Source organism: Lithobates pipiens, unplaced genomic scaffold (genome assembly GCF_037356315.1).
Source record: "Lithobates pipiens isolate NorthernLeopardFrog02 unplaced genomic scaffold, aLitPip1_a1.2 Scaffold_8, whole genome shotgun sequence".
NCBI classification, from domain to species: domain Eukaryota; kingdom Metazoa; phylum Chordata; class Amphibia; order Anura; family Ranidae; genus Lithobates; species Lithobates pipiens.
The window spans coordinates 655871788-655892699 of record NW_027507903.1 but is presented as its reverse complement, the minus strand read 5'-3'; the positions used below and the strand labels follow the sequence as shown (position 1 = coordinate 655892699).

General features: G+C 42.2%; 1 protein-coding gene across 1 annotated transcript in view; it reads left to right on the top strand.

The window, feature by feature from the left end:
• Nucleotides 1–20912, top strand: part of LOC143962477 (C-type lectin domain family 10 member A-like) — a 63687-nt gene that overhangs the window by 1451 nt on the left and 41324 nt on the right. Inside the window, exons 2-4 of the mRNA XM_077471750.1 lie at nt 9080–9164; nt 14963–15043; nt 17449–17559. Of these exons, the coding sequence (XP_077327876.1) occupies nt 9080–9164; nt 14963–15043; nt 17449–17559 (277 nt within the window). The remainder of the gene's footprint in view (nt 1–9079; nt 9165–14962; nt 15044–17448; nt 17560–20912) is intronic.

Here is a 20912-nt window from a genome sequence, read left to right as displayed (position 1 = left end):
GTGGAGCTTTCCTGGCAATTCGTGATACCGTCTCTTTTAGCCTCCGCAACTCCTGGTCAGCCGACAATGGTCGTTATATCATTGTCCAAGGTGACATTAATTCTAAACCCTACACCATTGTATCAGTATATGCCCCTAATACCCACCAGGTCAGATTCTTTAGCAGACTACTCCGCAAAGTGAAATCCGTCCAATATGGGAACCTTATTGTGGGTGGGGACTTCAACCTCATTGTTGACCCCAAATTGGACACCTCTACCACCGCCCAAAATGGCAAAACTTATCTGAACAGAATCCTCCACGCTACGGACTTGTACGATGTGTGGAGATGCACTCACGGTAGCGAAAGAACTTATACCTTTTTTTCTCACAGACATAGTTCTTATTCAAGAATCAACATGTTTTTAACTGATAAGTGTACTTTGCAGAATGTCTCCTCCACATGCATCTATGACATTATGTGGTCAGACCACGCTGTTATTTCATTATCCATCCATGAGAAGGGTGTCTCCCCCTCTCCACCTATCTGGCGCAGTAATGTTAGATTATTACAGGACCCTTGCACTACGAAACTGATATCTCAACACATACAAGACTACTTCAAGAATAATGGAAACTCTGTAGAGAGCCATTTTACACTATGGAATGCCCATAAGGCATTTGTAAGAGGAATACTAATTCAACTGGGAGCTAGAGGCAGAAAGCGATACACAGGGACCCTAGACTCTATCACGCCCGACATCCATAAATTAGAATCACTGAACATGGCGTTGCCCTCCAAATCTGTAACTGATCAGCTCTCTGCACTTAGAGAGAAGCTGAGGGAGCACCTCACCCAAAAGTATGACATGTACTTTCGTTGTCTACAGCTGACCTCTTACTCCAACGCGAATAGAGCAGGTAAATATCTCACCAACAGGATTAGGACAATACGCTCCAAAACCAAAATCTCACACTTAATTCACCCCATATCCCACCACAAAATTCTTAACCCTCAAGATATTGCTAACCAATTCGCTCAATACTACGGTGAGCTGTACAATCTCAATACTGATCCGCATACTGCACAGCCCACCCTACCTAACATACAACACTTCTTAAAAGACTTGAACCTCCCACTGCTATCAGATGTACAGTTAGCCTCCATGAACTCCCCATTTACTACCCCTGAAATAGAATCTATTATTGCTACACTCCCAAATGGAAAATCCCCTGGCCCCAACGGGTTCTCCAACGAATATTTCAAAACATTCCCCAACGTTCTCTCCCCATACTTACAAAAGGTCTTTACACAAACAGAGGAGTGTGCGTCATTTCCCCAAGAGATGCTGAAAGCATACGTAACCACCATCCCCAAACCAGAAAAAGACCCCACCACCCCAAGTAACTTTAGACCTATTTCTCTACTAAATACTGACATTAAAATTTACGCCAAACTATTAGCCAAATGTCTAGAGGAATTCATACCGTCCTTAATCAAAAGCGACCAGATGGGTTTCATACGGGGGAGACAAACTTCTGATGCAACGAGACGTATTATTAATATTGTTCATTACGCTATGCTTTCTAAGACGCCTTCTCTGCTACACTCCATAGACGCAGAGAAGGCGTTTGATAGTGTAGACTGGTGTTATATGAAAGAGGTGCTCTGTAAGTTTGGTTTTCGTGGTACTATATTCAATGCGATGTTGGCCTTGTACTCCTGTCCTTCTGCTCAAGTGTTGACCCGCCAATATGCTATCCAATACTTTCTATATCTCGAATGGTACCCGCCAGGGGTGCTCACTATCCCCTACTATTTTCAACCTCATGATAGAACCCCTGGCGGAGACCATCCGATCAAGAGTTGACATCTCTGGCTTCAAAATAGGTTCTCGCAACCATGTTGTTAATCTTTGCGGATGACATCATTCTGATGCTAACAAACCCATCCCGATCTCTACCGTTAATCCATGAAATTTTGTTAAATTTTGGAGATATCTCCTATTACAAAGTCAACTTTACTAAATCACTGATATTAGACTTGGGCATAGACAGGCGTACAAGAGACCAACTTCAACAAGACCTCCCGTACAAATGGCAGGAGGATGGTATACCATACCTAGGTATTACAATAACTAACTCCATTCACACAATGGTCGCCTCAAACTTTAGACCCTTGCTTGCCAAAATTGAAGAAACCCTTAAACACATAGCTAAGACTGAACTCGCGTGGATGGGCAAATTGGCTGCGTGTAAGATGCTGGTGCTTCCTCATATACTGTACATGTTTAGGACTATCCCAATCCACATTCCAAACCTTTTTCTTAAAGCTATCTCCGCGCTTTTGTGGAGTTTCTTGTGGAAAGGGAAGAAGGCACAATGCTCCCCCCGTAACCTAATTCCACACAGGCGCGCAGGAGGGCAAGGCTTATAGACATCTACGACTACATGTGGTCCACTAGATTGGATCAACTCCGACAGTGGTTTTGAACCACCAATACTCCTCTATGGGTTGAGCTGGAACAAGCCATGACGCCAGTTCTTGATCTAGTCGCACTACTCATGGGAGACATTTGGAAGTCTTGGGATTTGCGTCAGATCTCCCCCACAATACAAACCTCTTTGCTAGCATGGAGGTTCCTCCTAAATCAAGACCACCGCATCCTCCGCACTATCAATTATCAATTTCCCCTAAGTTTACTAGAAGCCCGAATCCCGATGCTGTCTCTTAAACCTAGATATGAGTGTACATAACATCCAAAACGTATACGTTGACGACAAAGCCCTCTCTGGTGATCAGATAATAGACAAATTTGGTCTCCCTAGCCATCTTTTCTTCACATGTATCCGAGTTGCACATTTTCTGGTAAAAAATCCTCTCCCTACAATTAACCACTTGACCACTGGGCACTTAAACACCCTTAATAACCAGACCAATTTTCAGCTTTCGGTGCTCTCACATTTTGAATGACAATTACTCAGTCATGCAACACTGGACCTATATGAAATGTTTGTCCTTTTTTTCACACAAATAGAGCTTTCTTTTGGTGGTATTTAATCACCGCTCTTTTTTTATTTTTTGTGCTATAAAAGAAAAAATACCGAAAATTCTGTAAAAAAAAATATTTTTCTTTGTTTCTGTTATAAAATTTAGCAGATTAGTAATTTTTCATTTGGTGGATATTATTTGGTCTTTGTGAAAGTTATAGAGTCCACAAGCTATGGTGTCAATATCTGAAAATTCATCACACCTGAAGTACTGACGGCCTATTTCAATTCTTGAGACCCTAACATGCCAGAAAAGTACAAATACCCCCAAATGACCCCTTTTTGGAAAGAAGACATTCCAAGGTATTTAGTAAGAGGCATGATGAGTTTTTTGAAGTTGTCATTTTTTCCCACAATTCTTTTCAAAATCAAGATTTTTTTAACTTTTTTTTTTTTTTTAACAAAATTGTCATATTATCAGTTTATTTCTCAGGCCGCGTACACACGCGGGGACTGTTCGCTCAACTTTGTCCGCTGAACAGTGTTTCGGCGGACAGTTCGCTCGTGTGTGGGCTTTCAGCGGACAGTTTCAGCGGACAGTCTGACGAACAAAGTTTTTCGGAAATTCCGAAAAACTGTCCGCTGAAACTTGGTTTGAGCGGACAGTCCGCCCGTGTGTAGGCTTGTTCGTCAAACTAAGTCTCGCGCATGCTCAGAAAGAATTTACACGCCGAAGGTTGCATTGCAGTGTATAGGACGTCGTTTTCTAGTCCCGTCGTACGTGCCATTCACGTCATCGTGCACGGTTTCAGCGGACTGTTCGTTCGTCGTGTGTGGGCAAGTCCGTCCATGCTAATTTTGAGAGGACTGTCCGCAGAAACAGTTTGAAGAACAAAGTCGAGCGAACAGTCCCCGCGTGTGTACGCGGCCTCACACACAGCATATGCATACCACAAATTACACCCCAAAACACATTCTGCTATTACTCCCGAGTATGGCGATACCACATGTATGAGACTTTTACACAGCGTGGCCACATACAGAGGCCCAACATGCAGGGCACACCATCAGGCGTTCTGGAGCACCCAGGACAATTCTGACATTTCTCTCCTACGTGTAAAAATCATCATTTATTTGCTAGAAAATTACATAGAATCCCAAAATATTATATATGTTTTTTTTTTAGCAAACACCCTGAAGAATAAAATGGTGGTCGTTGCAACTTTTTATCTGGCACGGTATTTGCGCAGCAATTTTTTTAATGCTTTTTTTGGGGAAAAAAAACAGTTTTGTGCTTAAAAAAAAAAACACAGTAAAGTTAGCCAAATTTTTGCATGTGAAAGATGAAGTTACACCGAGTAAATAGATACCTACCATGTCACTCTTAAAAATTGCACACGCTCGTGGAATGGCGCCAAACGTCGCTACTTAAAAATCCCCATAGGCGACGCTTTAATTATTTTTTTACTGGTTATATGTTTTGAGTTACAGAGGAGGTCTAGGGCTAGAATTATTGCTCTCACTCTAACGTTCGCAGTGATACCTCACATGTGTGGTTTGAACACCGTTTTCATATGTGGGCGGGACTTACGTATGCGTTCGCTTCTGCATGCAAGCACATGGGGACAGGGGCGCTTTAAATTTATTTATTTTTTTTATTTTTTTTTTCATTTTACTTTACTTTATTTTAGTTTGAAATTTTTTTCCCCAAAAATAAATTTTTTGATCACTTTTATTCCTATTACAAGGAATGTAAACATCCCTTGTAATAGGAATATGGCATGACAGGTCCTCTTCACAGTGAGATATGGGGTCAATAAGACCCTACATCTCACCTCTAGGCTGGAAAGCCTGAAATAAAAAAATTAAAAAAGATTCTGGCTTTGATCGTATTGGCGAGTCGGTAGAAGCACCGGAGGGCGGCGGGAGGGGGTAATGTCTATGGCTGGGTATTGCAGGGCATCTCCGAGTATGGCTGGGTATCTCCAAGTATGGCAATTTCTGGCAGGGTATTGCAGAGTATTGGCTGGAATTTTAGTGCAGAGTATTGGAGGGTAGTGCAGAGTATTAGCTGGTATTGCAGAGTATTAGCTGGTGTTGCAGAGTATTGGCGGGTGTTGCAGAGTATTTACAGAGTAATTGCAGAGTATTTGCAGAGTATTTGCAGAGTAATTGCAGAGTAATTGCAGAGTATTTGCAGAGTAATTGCAGAGTAATTGCAGAGTATTTGCAGAGTATTTGCTGGTACTGCAGAGTATTGCAGGGTATTTCAGAGTAATTTCAGGGAATTGAGGGGTTAAATTTCGGTGAGCAGCGATGTGGGCACTACAGATGCAGCCCACAGCGCTGCTGACACTGATCTCTTTCCCCTCCGCTGTACCGATCGGTACAGAGAGGGGGAGGGAGGAACCGGCGTCATAACATGATGCCGGTTTGTTTACAAGTGATCACTCCGTCATTTGATGGAGCGATCACGTGGTAAACGACCGCGATGAGTGGCTGTTTACCGTGATCCATGATGCGCCGGGTCCTATGGGCCCGGCGGTCACTGATGCTCTCGAGTGCGCGCCCCAGGGGGAACGCGAGAGCGGAAGTCTGGGAGGACGTTATATGACGGTCTCCCAGAGTTAAACAACCGCCCTGTAGCCGTCATTCGGCTATGGGCCGGTTGTTAAGTGGTTAAACTACCACCCACTGCATGACACTTCCTTACCTGCGAGCCCTCGACGATCAAAGGCATATCGATCTTTTATGCTCTTCTGCAGGATAAGAAGTCCTTCACGGAGACTAAACAGATCAATTCTTGGGAAGCTGACTTAGGAAATACATTTCCAGATGATCAATGGACGTCAGCTTGTTGCGACATCCAAAAAGCCTCACGCTCTATCAGTTACTGGGCAATGACTATTAGAATTATCAATAGATGGCAATACACCCCTTGTAGATTGTCGAAAGTCTTTGCACACACCTCAAAACTATGCTGGAGGAACTGCGGGCAATCAGGCCACTTACTCCATATGTTTTGGGAATGCCCCAACCTAATAAGTTTTTGGAACCAAGTATTCCAACTCATAACATCCCTCACGGATATCAATACTCTTCCTAACCCAGCTTTAGCGATCTTACACATAGGTATTGAAAAATTTCCTTACAATATGAGGGTGGTAGTTTCCAACATTCTCCTGGCGGCCAGATCCTTGGTTTTGCAACATTGGAAAACTGCCCTGACCATAAACATCACAGACCTGACCAAAGTAGTCCACCAGCACTACACCCTAGAGCGAGCATTAGCTGTTAATACTTTAAAATGCAAGCAATTTGATGCAATCTGGAGTATCTGGAGTGCTAAATACCGGAGGTTTTAAGTTCTGTTGACAACTCGTTCTCTGTTTTATTTTTAGACTATTTTAAGACTTGATTTGTGCAGCAGTGTGTGCTAATGTAACCGTTTCTGTAGTTACATCTTGCCTTTGTTTTTTTTTCTTTCTTCCCAATTTGTTTTATTCCATGCCCTTTCTTTTTTCTGTAACATGAAAACTTCAATAAAATACAATGATTTAGAAAAAAAAAAAAACATATTTTACTTAATTTCTTTATTTTCCAAAAAATTGTCCCCAAAAAATTACAACTTCAAAAAACTCCCCATGACTCTTACCTAATACCTTTGGCTGTCTATTTTCCAAAAAGGGGTCATTTGGGGGGTATCTACACTCTCCTGACAATTTAAGGCCTCAAAAAAAAGAGATGGGGACATGACTAAGCTCTTTGGATGGAGTGAAATGCGTTGGGGGCATGGCCTGGTTGGACCCCAGAGCTGAGGCTGTTATACACCTTCTTATGGGGTTTTTCAAAGATGTGCGACTTCCGGGACTTTTCCCTTTTCCATTAAATGTCCAGTGTAGTTACACTCTCTCCTTGTTCTCGGTGACCATTTACCCCTCCTCTCTCCACTCCATCATCCATCATGATGATCAGTGTCTGCTCTGCTCCTCACCCTGAGAAGATTCTCTCACCCCTCCCTCACGTGACTGGTATAGGTGATGGTCCACACTTAACTGCTTGCTACCAAATTACATACCTGTACGTTATGGGCTTCAAGTGGTTGTATCGGAGTGATGGTATTCAACTTCAGATATCGCCCCAGTACCATTCTTTAGAGGTCGATGGTCAGATCTCTAATAATAACAACCGATGAGGTTTCACCCCGGTACCATTATTTAGAGGCCGATGGTCAGCTCTCTAGTAATAACAACCAATGAGGTTTCACCCCGGTACCATTCTTTAGAGGCCGATGGTCAGATCTCTAGTAATAACAACCGATGAGGTATCACCCCGGTACCATTCTTTAGAGGTCGATGGTCAGATCTCTAGTAATAACAACCGATGAGGTATCACCCCGGTACCATTCTTTAGAGGTCGATGGTCAGATCTCTAGTAATAACAACCGATGAGGTATCACCCCGGTACCATTCTTTAGAGGCCGATGGTCAGATCTCTAGTAAAAACAACCGATGAGGTATCACCCCGGTACCATTCTTTAGAGGCCGATGGTCAGATCTCTAGTAATAACAACCGATGAGGTTTCACCCCGGTACCATTCTTTAGAGGCCGATGGTCAGATCTCTAGTAATAACAACCGATGAGGTATCACCCCAGTACCATTATTTAGAGGCCGATGGTCAGATCTCTAGTAATAATAACCAATTAGGTATCACCCCGGTACCATTCTTTAGAGGCCGATGGTCAGATCTCTAGTAATAACAACCGATGGGGTATCACCCCAGTACCATTATTTAGAGGCCGATGGTCAGATCTCTAGTAATAACAACTGATGAGGTATCACCCCGGTACCATTCTTTAGAGGCCGATGGTCAGATCTCTAGTAATAACAACCGATGAGGTATCACCCCGGTACCATTCTTTAGAGGCCGATGGTCAGATCTCTAGTAATAACAACCGATGAGGTATCACCCCAGTACCATTATTTAGAGGCCGATGGTCAGATCTCTAGTAAAATTGAAAGTGTTGTCTATGGAACTTTTTAGGTACCATAGTTTGTTGCTATTCCACGAGTGTGCTCAATTTTAAAGCATGACATGTTAGGTATCTATTTACTCTGTATAAGATCATCTTTCACATTATACAAAAAAATCAGGCTAACATTTACTTTTTTTTTTAATTAACTGAAGTGTATTTTTTCCAAATAAATTGTGTTTGAAAGATCGATGCACAAATATGACGTGACATAAAGTGTTGCAACGACTGCCCTTTTTATTCTCTATTGTCTCTGCTAAAAATCTATACATACTGTTTGGGGGTTCCAAGTAATTTTCTAGCAAAAAATACTGATTTTAACCTATAAGCAATAAGTGTCTAAAATAGGCCTGGTCTAATTATTTTCCAGGTCAAATGTTAGAACTAATATCCTCCAGACCTTTTATTAGCTTAGTTGCCCTTCTTTGTAGTCGCTCCATTTCCAGTACATCCTTCCTGAGGACTGGTGACCATAACTGGACAGCATACTCCAGGTGCGGCCAGACCAGAGTCTTGTAGAGCGGGAGAATAATCGTTTTATAAGAGTTGATGCCTTTTTGAATGCCAATATTCTGTTTGCTTTGTTAGCATCAGCTTGGCATTGCATGCCATTGCTGAGCCTATCATCTACTAGGACCCCCAGGTCCTTCTCCATCCTAGATTCCCCCAGAGGTTCTCCCCCCAGCCTATAGATTGCATTCATATTTTTTGCCACCCAAATGCCTTACTTTACATTTTTCTACATTGAACCTCTTTTGCCATGTAGTTGCCCACCCCATTTATTTGTTCAGATCTTTTTGTAAGGTTTCCACATCCTGCGGAGAAGTCATTGCCCTGCTTAGCTTAGTATTGTCCACAAATACAGAGATTGAACTGTTTCCCCCATCCTCCAGAGTAGTAGATTAGTAGTGCAAACAAATGTATTATAAACCAATTATAGTCCATAAATCACTGTGATTCAATAACAACAAGTTTATGAGCGGGCACACGTTTCTACAGAATAATACAGAAATACATACATTTCCTGTTTATTGTGAAAAACTGAAATGCAGTATGTGGCAACAACTTATTTTAGGAAGTTCCCAAATATAAAATCAACAGGGATCGAAGAGGCAGACTGAGCAGCACACAGAATCGGGTTTGTCTGCAGAGGGAATCAGGTAGGTTGTAGATGTGATCATTGATTAATAGTGAGGGGGGAGGGGGATAGGAAAGGGGTCACTTTGACATAGTTGGCCAGAAAAGGGATTAATTGGATGCATTTGGCTAGTAAGGGATCACTTTGATGTAGTTGACCAGAAAGGGCTCACTTTAACACAGTTGACCAGGAAGGCATAACTTTGATGCAGTTGACCAGAGAGCGATCACTTTCATTCATTTGGCCAGGTAGGGATCACTTTGACGCTTTTGACCAGAGAGGAATCCCATTGATGCAGTTTCCAGCAAGGGATCACTTTGACTCAGTTGATCAGAGAGGGATCACTTTGATTCAGAAGACCATAAGGTATCACTTTGATGCAGTTGACCATAGAAGGATTCCTTTGACACAGTTGGCCAGAGAGGGCTTCATTTGATTTAGTTGGCCAGAGAGGGATCTATTTCATTCAGTTGACCAGAGAGGAATCATTATGACACTGTTGGCCAGAGAGGAGTCACGTTGATACATTTGACCAGAAAGGGCACACTTTGATGCAGTTGACCAGAACGGAATACATTTGACACAGTTGACCAGAAAGGGCCCACTTTGATGCAGTTGACAAGAGATGGATCACTTTAACACAGTTGACTAGAGAGGGATTCATTTGATTCATTTGACCAGAAAGGGATAACTTTGATTCAGTTGACCATAAAGGAATAAATTCCACGCAGCTGGCCAGAAAGGGATCACTTTGATGCCGTTGGCCAGAGAGGGATCACTTTGATGCAGCTGACCACAGAGGCATCACTTTGATTCAGTTGACACGAGAGAGGGGGCATTTTGACATAGTTGGCCAGCAAAGGGTTTACTTTGACGCAGTTGGCCAGAGAGGGATCACTTTGAAGCCGTTGGCCAGAGAGGGATCACTTTAACGCAGTTGGCCAGAGAGGGATCACTTTGATGCAACTGACCACAGAGGCATCACCTTGATTCAGTTGACAAGAGAGAGGGGGCATTTTGACATAGTTGGCCAGCAAAGGGTTTACTTTGATGCAGTTGACCAGTGAGGGATTACTTTCATTCAGTTGACCAGGAAGGGCTCACTTTGACATAGTTGACCAGAAAGGAATAACTTTGATGCAGTTGACCAGTGAGGGATCACTTTGATGCGGTTGGCCAAAGAGGGATCACTTTGATTCAGTTGGCCAGAGAGGGATCACTTTGAAGCAGTTGGCCAGAGAGGGATAATTTTGATTCAGTTGGCTAGAAAGGGATAACTTTATTCAGTTGGCCAGGGAAGGATAACTTTATTCAGTTGACCAGAGAAAGATCACTTTGATGCAGTTGGCCAGAGAGTTGCACAGTGTTTGAGCAACATGTCCATGTTGACATGCTAGTTGCTGGACCTCTGTTTTCTCATCTAGAGTTTTTCTGTGCTTTAAGTAATTCCCACCATCTTCTAGTTTTCTCCCAATGTGTCCCATCCTTCTTCCAGCCTTAAGTTCCCTGTGTGTCCTAGCCACCTTCCAGCCCTGTTCTCCCAGTGTTTCCCAGCCTGCTTCCAGCTTTGTGTTTCCAATGTGTCCCAACCTGCTTCCAGCCTTGAGTTCCCTGTGTGCCACAGTCTGCTTCTAGTCTTGTGTTCTTCGGTTTAATATATTTTATTGAGAAGAATGGCATTGTAGAAAGAAAAAAAAGGAAATAACAATACTTATTAACCGTGACCTGAATATACAGTGGCCATCCGAATTTTGTATTACCACATGCCCTCTTGTGCTTCGGCAACTGAGAAACAAGAGACTGCACAAATGAAACAGGCTGAAATATTTGCTATCAATGCCAATTTTTACATAATAAAAAAAAGGAGAGAAATAAGAGACAAAAATAAAATAAATAAATAGATGAATGAAGTAAAATTAGGAAAAATTATAGCCTCCTAACAATCACAAGATGACAGCTGAGGTGATTCCAGAAACTTCACCCATGGTGCCCAGACTTCCCTTAAACTTAAGTCGTTATTATTTGCTGTGGATATTAGCTCTTCCATCTGCATTATGTGGTTCATCTCTACTATCCATTCCAATATTGTTGGTGTTATTGGAGATTTCCAATGTCTTGGAATTAAAGCTCTTGCCGCCATCAAAAAAAAAAGAAAATATTCCCTTTATAATTGATTTAATTGATCCCGGGATCAGAGAAAGGAGCGCTACCTCCAGAGAATCCTGCCACGTTTAGCCGGTGACCACATGACTTTGTTTAAATATAGCCGACCAAAATGGTTTTATATTCGGGCAAGACCACCACAAGTGCAATAATGTGCCCCTCGATTCACAACATCTCCAACATAGGTCAGACATAGCTGGATTCATTTTGTTTAACAGGACCGGGCAACTATACCGTCTTGTCTAAATCCTATAGTTGCCTTCCTGTGAATAAGATTATAAAGTTATTTTAACCACTTGCCTACTGGGCACTTAAACCCCCTTCCTGTCCAGACCAATATTCACTGCTAAGTTTTTTATTTTTTTGGCAAAAAAAAAAAAACGAAAAAAATACTTTTTGAAAAACAGTTTCATAGTTTGACAGAAGGAGAGAAAAAGAAAATAGTTTGGGACTTTAAATGAGGTGATAGGGGCCGTTCACATCCCCTCCTCCATCCCGATTTGGTATTTAAAAGAGAAAAGAGCAACAGGCGGGACTTTATATGAGGCACACGGGGGCAGAAGCATAAAATTGGTAAAAAAACTAGTTTTTAATAAATACAGGTAATCATATATTTACATGTTTTTGCACAGTCATAAATTAGTATTTTCTATTTCATCAATATATACACATTCCAACAAGGACTTAATAGTAAACATATGAAGAGTTGAGTGTTCAATAAACACAAATTGTATATGAATACATGACACATTGAAGCGTAATTTAAAGAAGAAAAAAACACAAAAATAAGAGGACAAAAATCAAGAAGGAACGTTCATGCTTTGTTGAAAATTGTATACACAAAACGGCAGTTGAAAACTCTACGCGTTTCGTGACCTTATAGCCACTCGTCAGGAGCAACACCGTAGTGGTAGCCTATGGATAGAGTAAACAACCATATTTTAATTAAAAAAAAGAAAAAAGGGAGAGATAAACAAATGTACAGACATGGAGAACCCTCCCACAAATGCACATTCGAACCCACAGACTTACATATATATCTGCGCAGAGGCGGCACAGCACACCGAGAGTCGGGCCAGCCCAAAAATGCCACGGACCTGGGCTGAGGGAGCACGCCCGGGCGACAACAAAAACGCACAAACAACACCCCCGGCAGGTTGATGTGGGGGATGTGGCTGGAATTTGGTGTTAAAAGTGGGGTGGCCCTCATGGGGGGACCTATGGAGAATAAGCAATTAGTGTTAATGTGTGTTAAAATGTGTGTGAGAAGTTAAAAAACGAAAGTGGGAGAAGAGGAAAAACAGGGGAAAGCCCATGCGGATGGAGCCTCCAGAGACCCGCTCCCAACGTTATGCATCTGAAATTCAAGGGGGCTAGGAAGGAGTCACACAGTCGCCAGCCATACCGACAGAGCTAGACAGCCGCACGCACCAAACCCAGCCCCCAAATGGTCAGAGATGGTTAACCCGTCAGCCAGAACAAACACGCCAGAAAGGCGTCACTTATCCGGCGCCGGAAGCATGCTGCTGGCGTGCTTGTTCTGGCTGCCGGGTTAACCATCTCTGACCATTTGGGGGCTGGGTTTGAGAGAGAACACTTTATCCCAGTCTTCAAGGGCCACATTTTTACCTAGCTCCCAGTCCCAGATATAGAAGGGGCGGTCAGGAAATATGTGCAATTATAAAATGCCCTATGTTTTAGATAAAGCATGGGGGCATTTTGTGTCAGAGAGGTACAACTCCTCAAACTGAGTTAAGTCTCCACAGAGACTTCACCTACTCCTCTCTTTATAAAAATTGCGTAGTTGAACATATTGAAGCCACTCACTCAGTCTTGTGTTCTTAGTGTGTCATAACCTGCTTCCAGCCTTGTGTTCTTAGTGTGTCATAGCCTGCTTCCAGCCTTGTATTCCCAGTATGTCCCAGCCTGTTTCCAGTTTTGTGTTCCCATTGTTTCCCAGCCTGCTTCCAGCCTTGTGATCCCAGTGTGTCCCAGCCTGCTTCCAGCCCCATGTTTTCTTAGCCCTTGTACACACGGTCGGAGATTCCGTCGGAATGTGTCCGATCGGAGCGTTTTGTCAGATATTCCGACTGTGTGTGGTATGCATTGGACTGTTTCTGTGGGAATATCCGTCGGACCAAATTTTTTCCAACTTGCCGGAAATATTTTCCGACAAACTGCTCCGATCGGACATACTCCGATCATGTGTAGAGAATTTCCGATCGGACAAAGTGCCATGCATGCTCAGATTAAATGCCTACATCAAAGCTATTGGCTACTAGTCTGAACGTAGTCCCATCGTAACGAAATTACGTCATCACGTTCTGAACGATCGGATTTTCCCACAACTTTGTCCGACCGTGTGTATGCAACAGTTTCGGACAAGATCTGTCGGACAAAATCCGACAGATTTGGTTGTTGGAATGTCCGACCGTGTGTACAAGGGCTTAGTGTGTCCCAGCCTTCAGCCAGCCTTGTGTCCCCAGTGTGTCCCGGCTTGCTCCCAGTCTTGTGCTCCCAGTGTGTTCCAGACTGCTTCCAGCCTTGTATTCCCAGAGTCTCCCTACCTGATTCGAACCTTGTATTTACAGTGTGTCCTAGCATGCTTTCCACATTGTGTTCCCAGTGTGTCCCTACCGGCTTCCAGCCTTGTGCTCCCATTGTGTCCCATTCTGCTTGAAGCCTTGTGTTTCCAGTGTGTCCCAGCCTGCTTCCAGCCCCATGTTCTCTTAGTGTTTCCCAGCCTTTGGCCAGCCTTGTGTCCTCACTGTGTCCCGGCTTGCTTTCAGTCTTGTGCTCTCAGAGTCTCCCTACCTGATTTGAACCTTGTATTCCCAGTGTGTCCTAGCATGCATTCCACGTTGTGTTCCCAGTGTGTCCCTACCGGCTTCCAGCTGCTTGATCCCAGTGATTCCCTACCTGCTTCCAGACTTGTTTTCCCAGTGTGTCCCTATTGGCTTCCAGTTGCTTGATCCCAGTGAGTCCCTAACTGCGTTCAGCCATGTGTTTCCAGTATGCCCTAGTAAGCCTTGATATTTCCTTCAGCTTTATCTGCTGCCATGTGATACCTGTGCTCCAACACTGCCAGGGAGTTTCGGCAATGCAGTTGCGCTCTGCTTGTATGAGTCAGAGGACCACAGCCTGAGTATCACCTGTAGAAACGATCTCTCTACCTCCTAGATGTTCAGGTGAAGACCTGGCCCTTTTCAGGGCTCTCGCTGTTTGTGAGGCAAGCAGATTCTCCAAACATTCTGTGTCAGCTCTGTGACTTTGGCCCATCTGCACCGCTGCCTCAACCAGTCCTGGTCATCTACTCCGACCCTCATGGAAGAGGAGTCTTAAGTTGTGATAGTAATAATACAATTAAATTCTAATGATCCCAAAGTTGTTCTGTTAAATGCTTAAAATGCTCAATTATACATTGTTATGTAAGTCGATATATTATAGAATGTATCATTGGCGTCAGTAACTTTTACAATTCTCCAAGAATAAATTCCCGATAGATCACAATAAATGTCAATAGCATCATATTTCAGAAAAAGTTCCATCTCTTATTGATAAAATGCTGTATAGAGTGCCATTATATCTGTAGTACATCACCTGAAAATCCTCCCTGGTACCTACAATATCTATATTAAGGTCTGTGTTCTTCTTCAGGGCGCTTTTATGAGGAAAATATGTATGGAAATATGGGTGATCTTGAATTAAAAAGGATGAAGAATCCATCAACAGCCGAAGGTAAGTTAATTATAATGAGGGGGTATCCTCTTAATCTATTATGGACAGCTGAGGACCCGCGTCTTCATTTATATGACACATGTCTTTTAATACTAATAGTGCTATACTGGATCTACCAATCAGAAATCACCTTTTACTATATCTGTATTGAGGTAATAAAAAACAGAACCTCATTGGTTGCCCTGATTTAGTATACATTTTATACTTAAATACGATATACATGGTGATATACAGTATACCTACATATTTTGTGGTAAAAGATATCAAGTGTAGAGATCATAAGGACTCGGTCCACTCACAAAACCTTCTTATAAGGCCTCTTCCCGACCACTATTATTAAAAACACAGGGGTTACCCTAGTAGGGGGTATTCAGAATTGTTCAGCACACAAACACTTATTAGCAGATTCCTGGTTTGTTTTTGCAGATCTGTTGCTCTGGCCTCAAACATAGACTCTTATCTGTTCCTCCAGACAGTACCCTCTAAAACTGGACACGTGTTTCCGGCTGCCCCCTTGCATTCATATGGACTCCTTAGGGAAGACCAGTCTCTCACAAAATGGCTAGGATTGGAGAGTTCATCCCTCATAAGTCTCTACAAAGTCCCCGGCTCCAGGACCCAAAGAGGGTTTTTCTAATCACAGAGTAAACACTGTGATAGAGTGTTGTACTATTACTATATATATATATATATATATATATATATATATATATATATACAGAACGTAGGTCCTGAGGGATACTTAGTTGATGGAGGTACAAAATGATGCATGAAGCATTGCCATCCATTGCTCCTCCTTGGAAATTGACCAGCCCAATGGCAATCCCAAAGTTTCCACAATAAACGCATACACTAATATCCAGGCTGCTACCACCTACAAATGACAGACTTGTGGGAGACCTTAATGCTGAAACTCACAATTAGAGATAAGGGTTCAAGTTTGTAGCAATGCAGGTTTTGCCCCAAACTCTAGCTGCTTGCATTTCAGTTAACAGGTCAACTAAGTGACTTGTTCACACACCCACTGCAGTGAACCTCCTGATTCACAAGGAAGGTGTTCATTAGTAGCAGTATTACTACTGCCACTAATGAGTGACAGCTTCCCATTCAGGTCTGTGGTTGCCAGGACACTGTGGCTGTCAGAGGTTGAGCAACCAATGGAGCATCCCTGCCCCCATTCATCTGAATGTAGATAGTTGGACTGGGGATGTTAACAGATGTCATTGACCAAATATCACCACATGGTCATATTTGCTCAGTGATGTCAGAAAGCATCCTCTGCGTCACTGTTTCCATTCTGAATAGGGATGCATCATTGTTTGCTAGGACACGGGGGGTCGCCAGCATCCAAGAACCACTTTGCTATCATTGAAGCGTTGCTGTCATTCCTGGTAAGAGGATCAGTGGGAAAAAAAAATTATTGTGGGACATTTACTTTGTTGGACATTATTTTTGGGCATGATAGGACATTATTTTTTAGACATCTTGATTTGGACATTGTGGGATATTATCTTTTTGGACATCAAGGGAGATAATTTTTTTGGACATCAAGGCATATTATTTTTTGGCATTATAGGACATTTTTTTTTTTTTTTTTGGACATAGTGGGACATTGTTTTTGGACATGGTAGGATATTATTTTTGAAAATTACGGGACATACATTTTTGGACATTATGGGACAATATTTTTTAGACATCGTAAGACAATATATGTTGGACATACAGTAGTAGGACATGTAGTAGACATACGGTAGTAGGACATGTAGTAGACATAAGGTAGTAGGACATGTAGTAGACATAAGGTAGTAGGACATGTAGTAGACATAAGGTAGTAGGACATGTAGTAGACATAAGGTAGTAAGGCATGTAGTAGACATAAGGTAGTAAGGCATGTGGGAGACATACAGCAGTAGGGCATGTAGTAGACATACGGTAGTAGGACATGTGGTAGACATGCAGTAGTAGGACATGTAGTAGACATATGGTGGTAGGACATGTAGTAGACATAAGGTAGTAAGGCATTTGGTAGACATATGGTAGTAGGACATGTAGTAGACATACGGTAGTAGGACATGTGGTAGACATGCAGTAGTAGGACATGTAGTAGACATACAGTATTAGGGTATGAACCAGAACCTACACTCTCATTTGGCTATATCATGATAATGAAATAACATGATGTGATGTGTACATATACAGTTATAGTGGAAGATTATTATATGATAGATGTGATATAAATATAGATATGTACAGTTACAGTAGAAGATTACGGATTTGTATGCAGGGAACGAGCACACAGATCATCCGAAATTAATATAAAATGTCTTTACATGAGATAAGAATTCTGTAGGATTATTATACCGGCTGATACACGCACCATTATTCACTATCCTCTCTGTCTGTAGAGATTCCGGCTACCAAGAATACACAATACCGGGTGATACCGATCCTGGGGGTCCTCCTAATGTTGGCCTTCATTACTTTGGTCATCCTCACGACTCTCCTGTTCATTTCCTGTGAGTATCTCTATTATATTGGGATATTGGGGTTTGGATTTGGCATCTGAACTTTGATTATGTTCATGAACTTACCCTTTAATCAATACCTGGGATGTCTACCACACCACTAACTAACAGAAAAAAAAAAATATATATAAAAGGCAAATATAAAAAATGTAAATCTGTAAATAGTTAAAAAAAAAAAAAATGTTGAGTGAAAAATTGTCTGGTTTTTGCCCTTTTTAACTTCAAGAGACCATTGGCCTTTTACTCCTGGGTTGAGGCCCATTCTGTTTTTCCTCTAATCTTTCGAGACCCTCCTCTCTATGTCTCTCTACATTCCTATATCTTCCTATTTATATCTGTATCTCACCTACAAGGTAATCCTTGCACCCATCACTTCCTTGAGTTGTGTCTCCGAACATTTGTCCTTATTTTGCAAAGAACCATTTCTGGTTTTAGAAAGAGACAAGGTGGTGCTGAGGCCTAGGACTTCTTTTTTGCCTAATGTAGTGTATAAATCTTTTTTTTTTATTCATAAATAAATAAATAAAAAAGTTTAAAAAGAGAACATACCTGCCACAACCAGACAACCTCTAATTTATAACAGCAAAATTCCAGATCCAGACTTCCTCTGGTCATTTGCCTATTGAAGGAACATTTGAGGAAGAGTGAGTTGCTTATGGTCATAGTATTCTACCAGAGATGATTTCTCCCTATGTATTCATTACTGGTTGCCCTTCCCACAGGGGGCAGACTTTGTAATATTTGCCTATGGGCTAAGGTGACTACTACCTTCCTGCGCAGAATCTCTGCCTCTTAATGTAGACCTGTCTGACATTTAAAAAACAAAAAAGGATTGCTTAAATTTAATGGCAGCTATGGCAATCAGGACTAATATATGTGATGTTTTGCCGCCCACTATTTTACTACACAAGTACGCGGTGTCACATTGGAAACAAAGGACTGCTTTGCTTGTTTCAACAACAAGTGTACCGTTTGCAGATCCAAAGTAAAAGAATAAATAAAAGAAAAGAAACAGTTTAGCATTGTTTGCACACATTTTAGGCCTGAAGATTGCATAACCCCCCCCCCCCCATACATGATATATTTTATATTTTCTGAAAGCAGACACCCTAGAGAATAAAATAGTGGTAGTTCCATTTTTTTTATGTCACATGATATTATTGTAGATTTCAGTAAAAAAAAAAAAAAAAAGCAAACCCTCAAAAACACAATAAAGTTAATCTTAGGGCAAACAAACGCAATATATGTGTGCGCTTACATTCATATGTGTGTATATGTGTGTGTGGGGGGGGAGCTCAAAATGTTTAGGGGGGATTTTATGTGCTTTGGTTTATCTGACAGGTCTTGGATTCTCATGTGCACGTGTGCATGCATATGCGCGTGTACGCACACGTGCGCGCAGATGCACCGGAGGTGTTCGTATTCTTCGGCCGCCATCTTGGATATTGGCTAGCCCATCCTGACACTTCTCTTCCCTAGATTGAGGCTCTGGGAAAAATAATATCTTGGTTTAAATGAAAACCTGTCACCACTTTTGGTAGGCATTTTGGATGAGGATGCACAACCACCTTATCCTTATGCATGATCAAATATGGCTCTTTACCAGACAGAGCCGCTAGTTCCGATACTCTTCTAGCAGAAGCAATGGCAACAAAAAAATACAATTTTTCTTGTCAAAAGAACCAAGGGAATTTCCCATAAAGGCTCAAAAGGCTGATTCTGTAAAGCCGACAAGACCAAATTTAATCCCAAGGATTTAGAGGTGCTTTGATAGGGGAATTAATCCATGTTACCCCGTTAATAAAACTACGCACCAGAGAGTGAGAAGCAAGAGGCCATTGAAAAAATACTGACAAGGCCGAGATCTGGCCCTTGATAGTACTCAAGGCCAGCTCAATTTCTAATCCCATTTGCAGGAAATCAAGGATCCTACCTATGACATACTTCCTGGAGTGCCAACCCATGGATCCACACCAAGAAACATATGCCTTCCAGACTCTATAGTAAATGATGCTGAAAGCCGGCTTCCTGGCATTAACCAAAGTAGACACTACTGAGAGAGATAACCCACGGTCCTTTAAAATGTGGGTTTCAATAGCTAAACCGTTAAATTTGGCATCCATAAGGTAGGATGGAATACCGGACCTTGCACGGAGAATGCACGGAAGTAGCAGAACTGGAGGAAATGCATAGATCAGTGAAAACTGATCCCATGGGAAGACTAATGTATCTGTTCCCGCATGCTAGCAGATCCCTCGTTCTTGACACAAAGTTGTCGACTTTGTTGTTGAATCTGGACACGAACAGGTCCACGTCCGGAATACCCCATCTCTGACATATCGCTAGGAAGATGTCGGGGGGAAGAGACCATTCCCCTGGAAATAACTGTTGGCGACTCAAGTAGTCCGCCTGCCAATTTTCTATTCCTGGAATGAAAATTGCCGATAGGCAAGGAATGTTGTTTTCTGCCTAATCTAGAACATGATTCACCTCTTTTTGGGCTGCACGACTTCTCGTGCCCCCCTGGTGATTGATGTAAGCCACAGCTGTGGCATTGTCATTGTGACAGGACAATCCCGTAGCCTTAGTGTCCTGGAGTCTAGGGCCAGACGTACTACCCAAATCTCTAGAATGTTGATAGGCAAGGTCCTTTCTGATTTGGACTATCTCCCCTGGACACAATCTTCTTCTAGGGCTGCTCCTCAGCCTAGAAGGCTGTCATCAGTTGTCACCACTTTCTAGGATACTGGCAGAAAGGATATCCCATTTTGGAAGTTGCTGGATATTAACCACCAACTTAGCCTCTGTTGTACATCGGAGATAAGCGCATTGGAAATGAACCTTCTTGTTCCAGACTGACAGGATGGTGTTTTGTAGCAGTCTTGAGTGAAACTGCGTGTAAGTGACAGCCTCGAAGGAGGCCACCATTTTTCCTAACAATCTCATGCACAGCCGAATGGAAGGATTTTTTTTTGCTTAGACAAGTTGAATTAGTCCTACAATGGAACTGATTCTTGTCTGCGATAAGAATACCTTCTTCTGTACAGTATCTATGACCAGCCCCAAGTACTCTAATCTCCTTGATGGTTTTAAGGAGGATTTTTCTCAGTTGAGTATCCAACCCAGAGATTCCAGGTAGTTTACAGCTGTGACTAGACTTTGGTTTAGACCAGAGACTCAATTATCTATTAAAAGTAGATTATCTAAATAGGTTAGGACCTTTATGCCCTGAATTTTTGAGAACACCTGCGGTGCTGTGGCTAGACCGAATGGCAGGGCCACAGGCTGAAAATTATGATTTTCTATCTCAAAGTGTAGAAATTTTCTGGTGAGCGGGAAATATT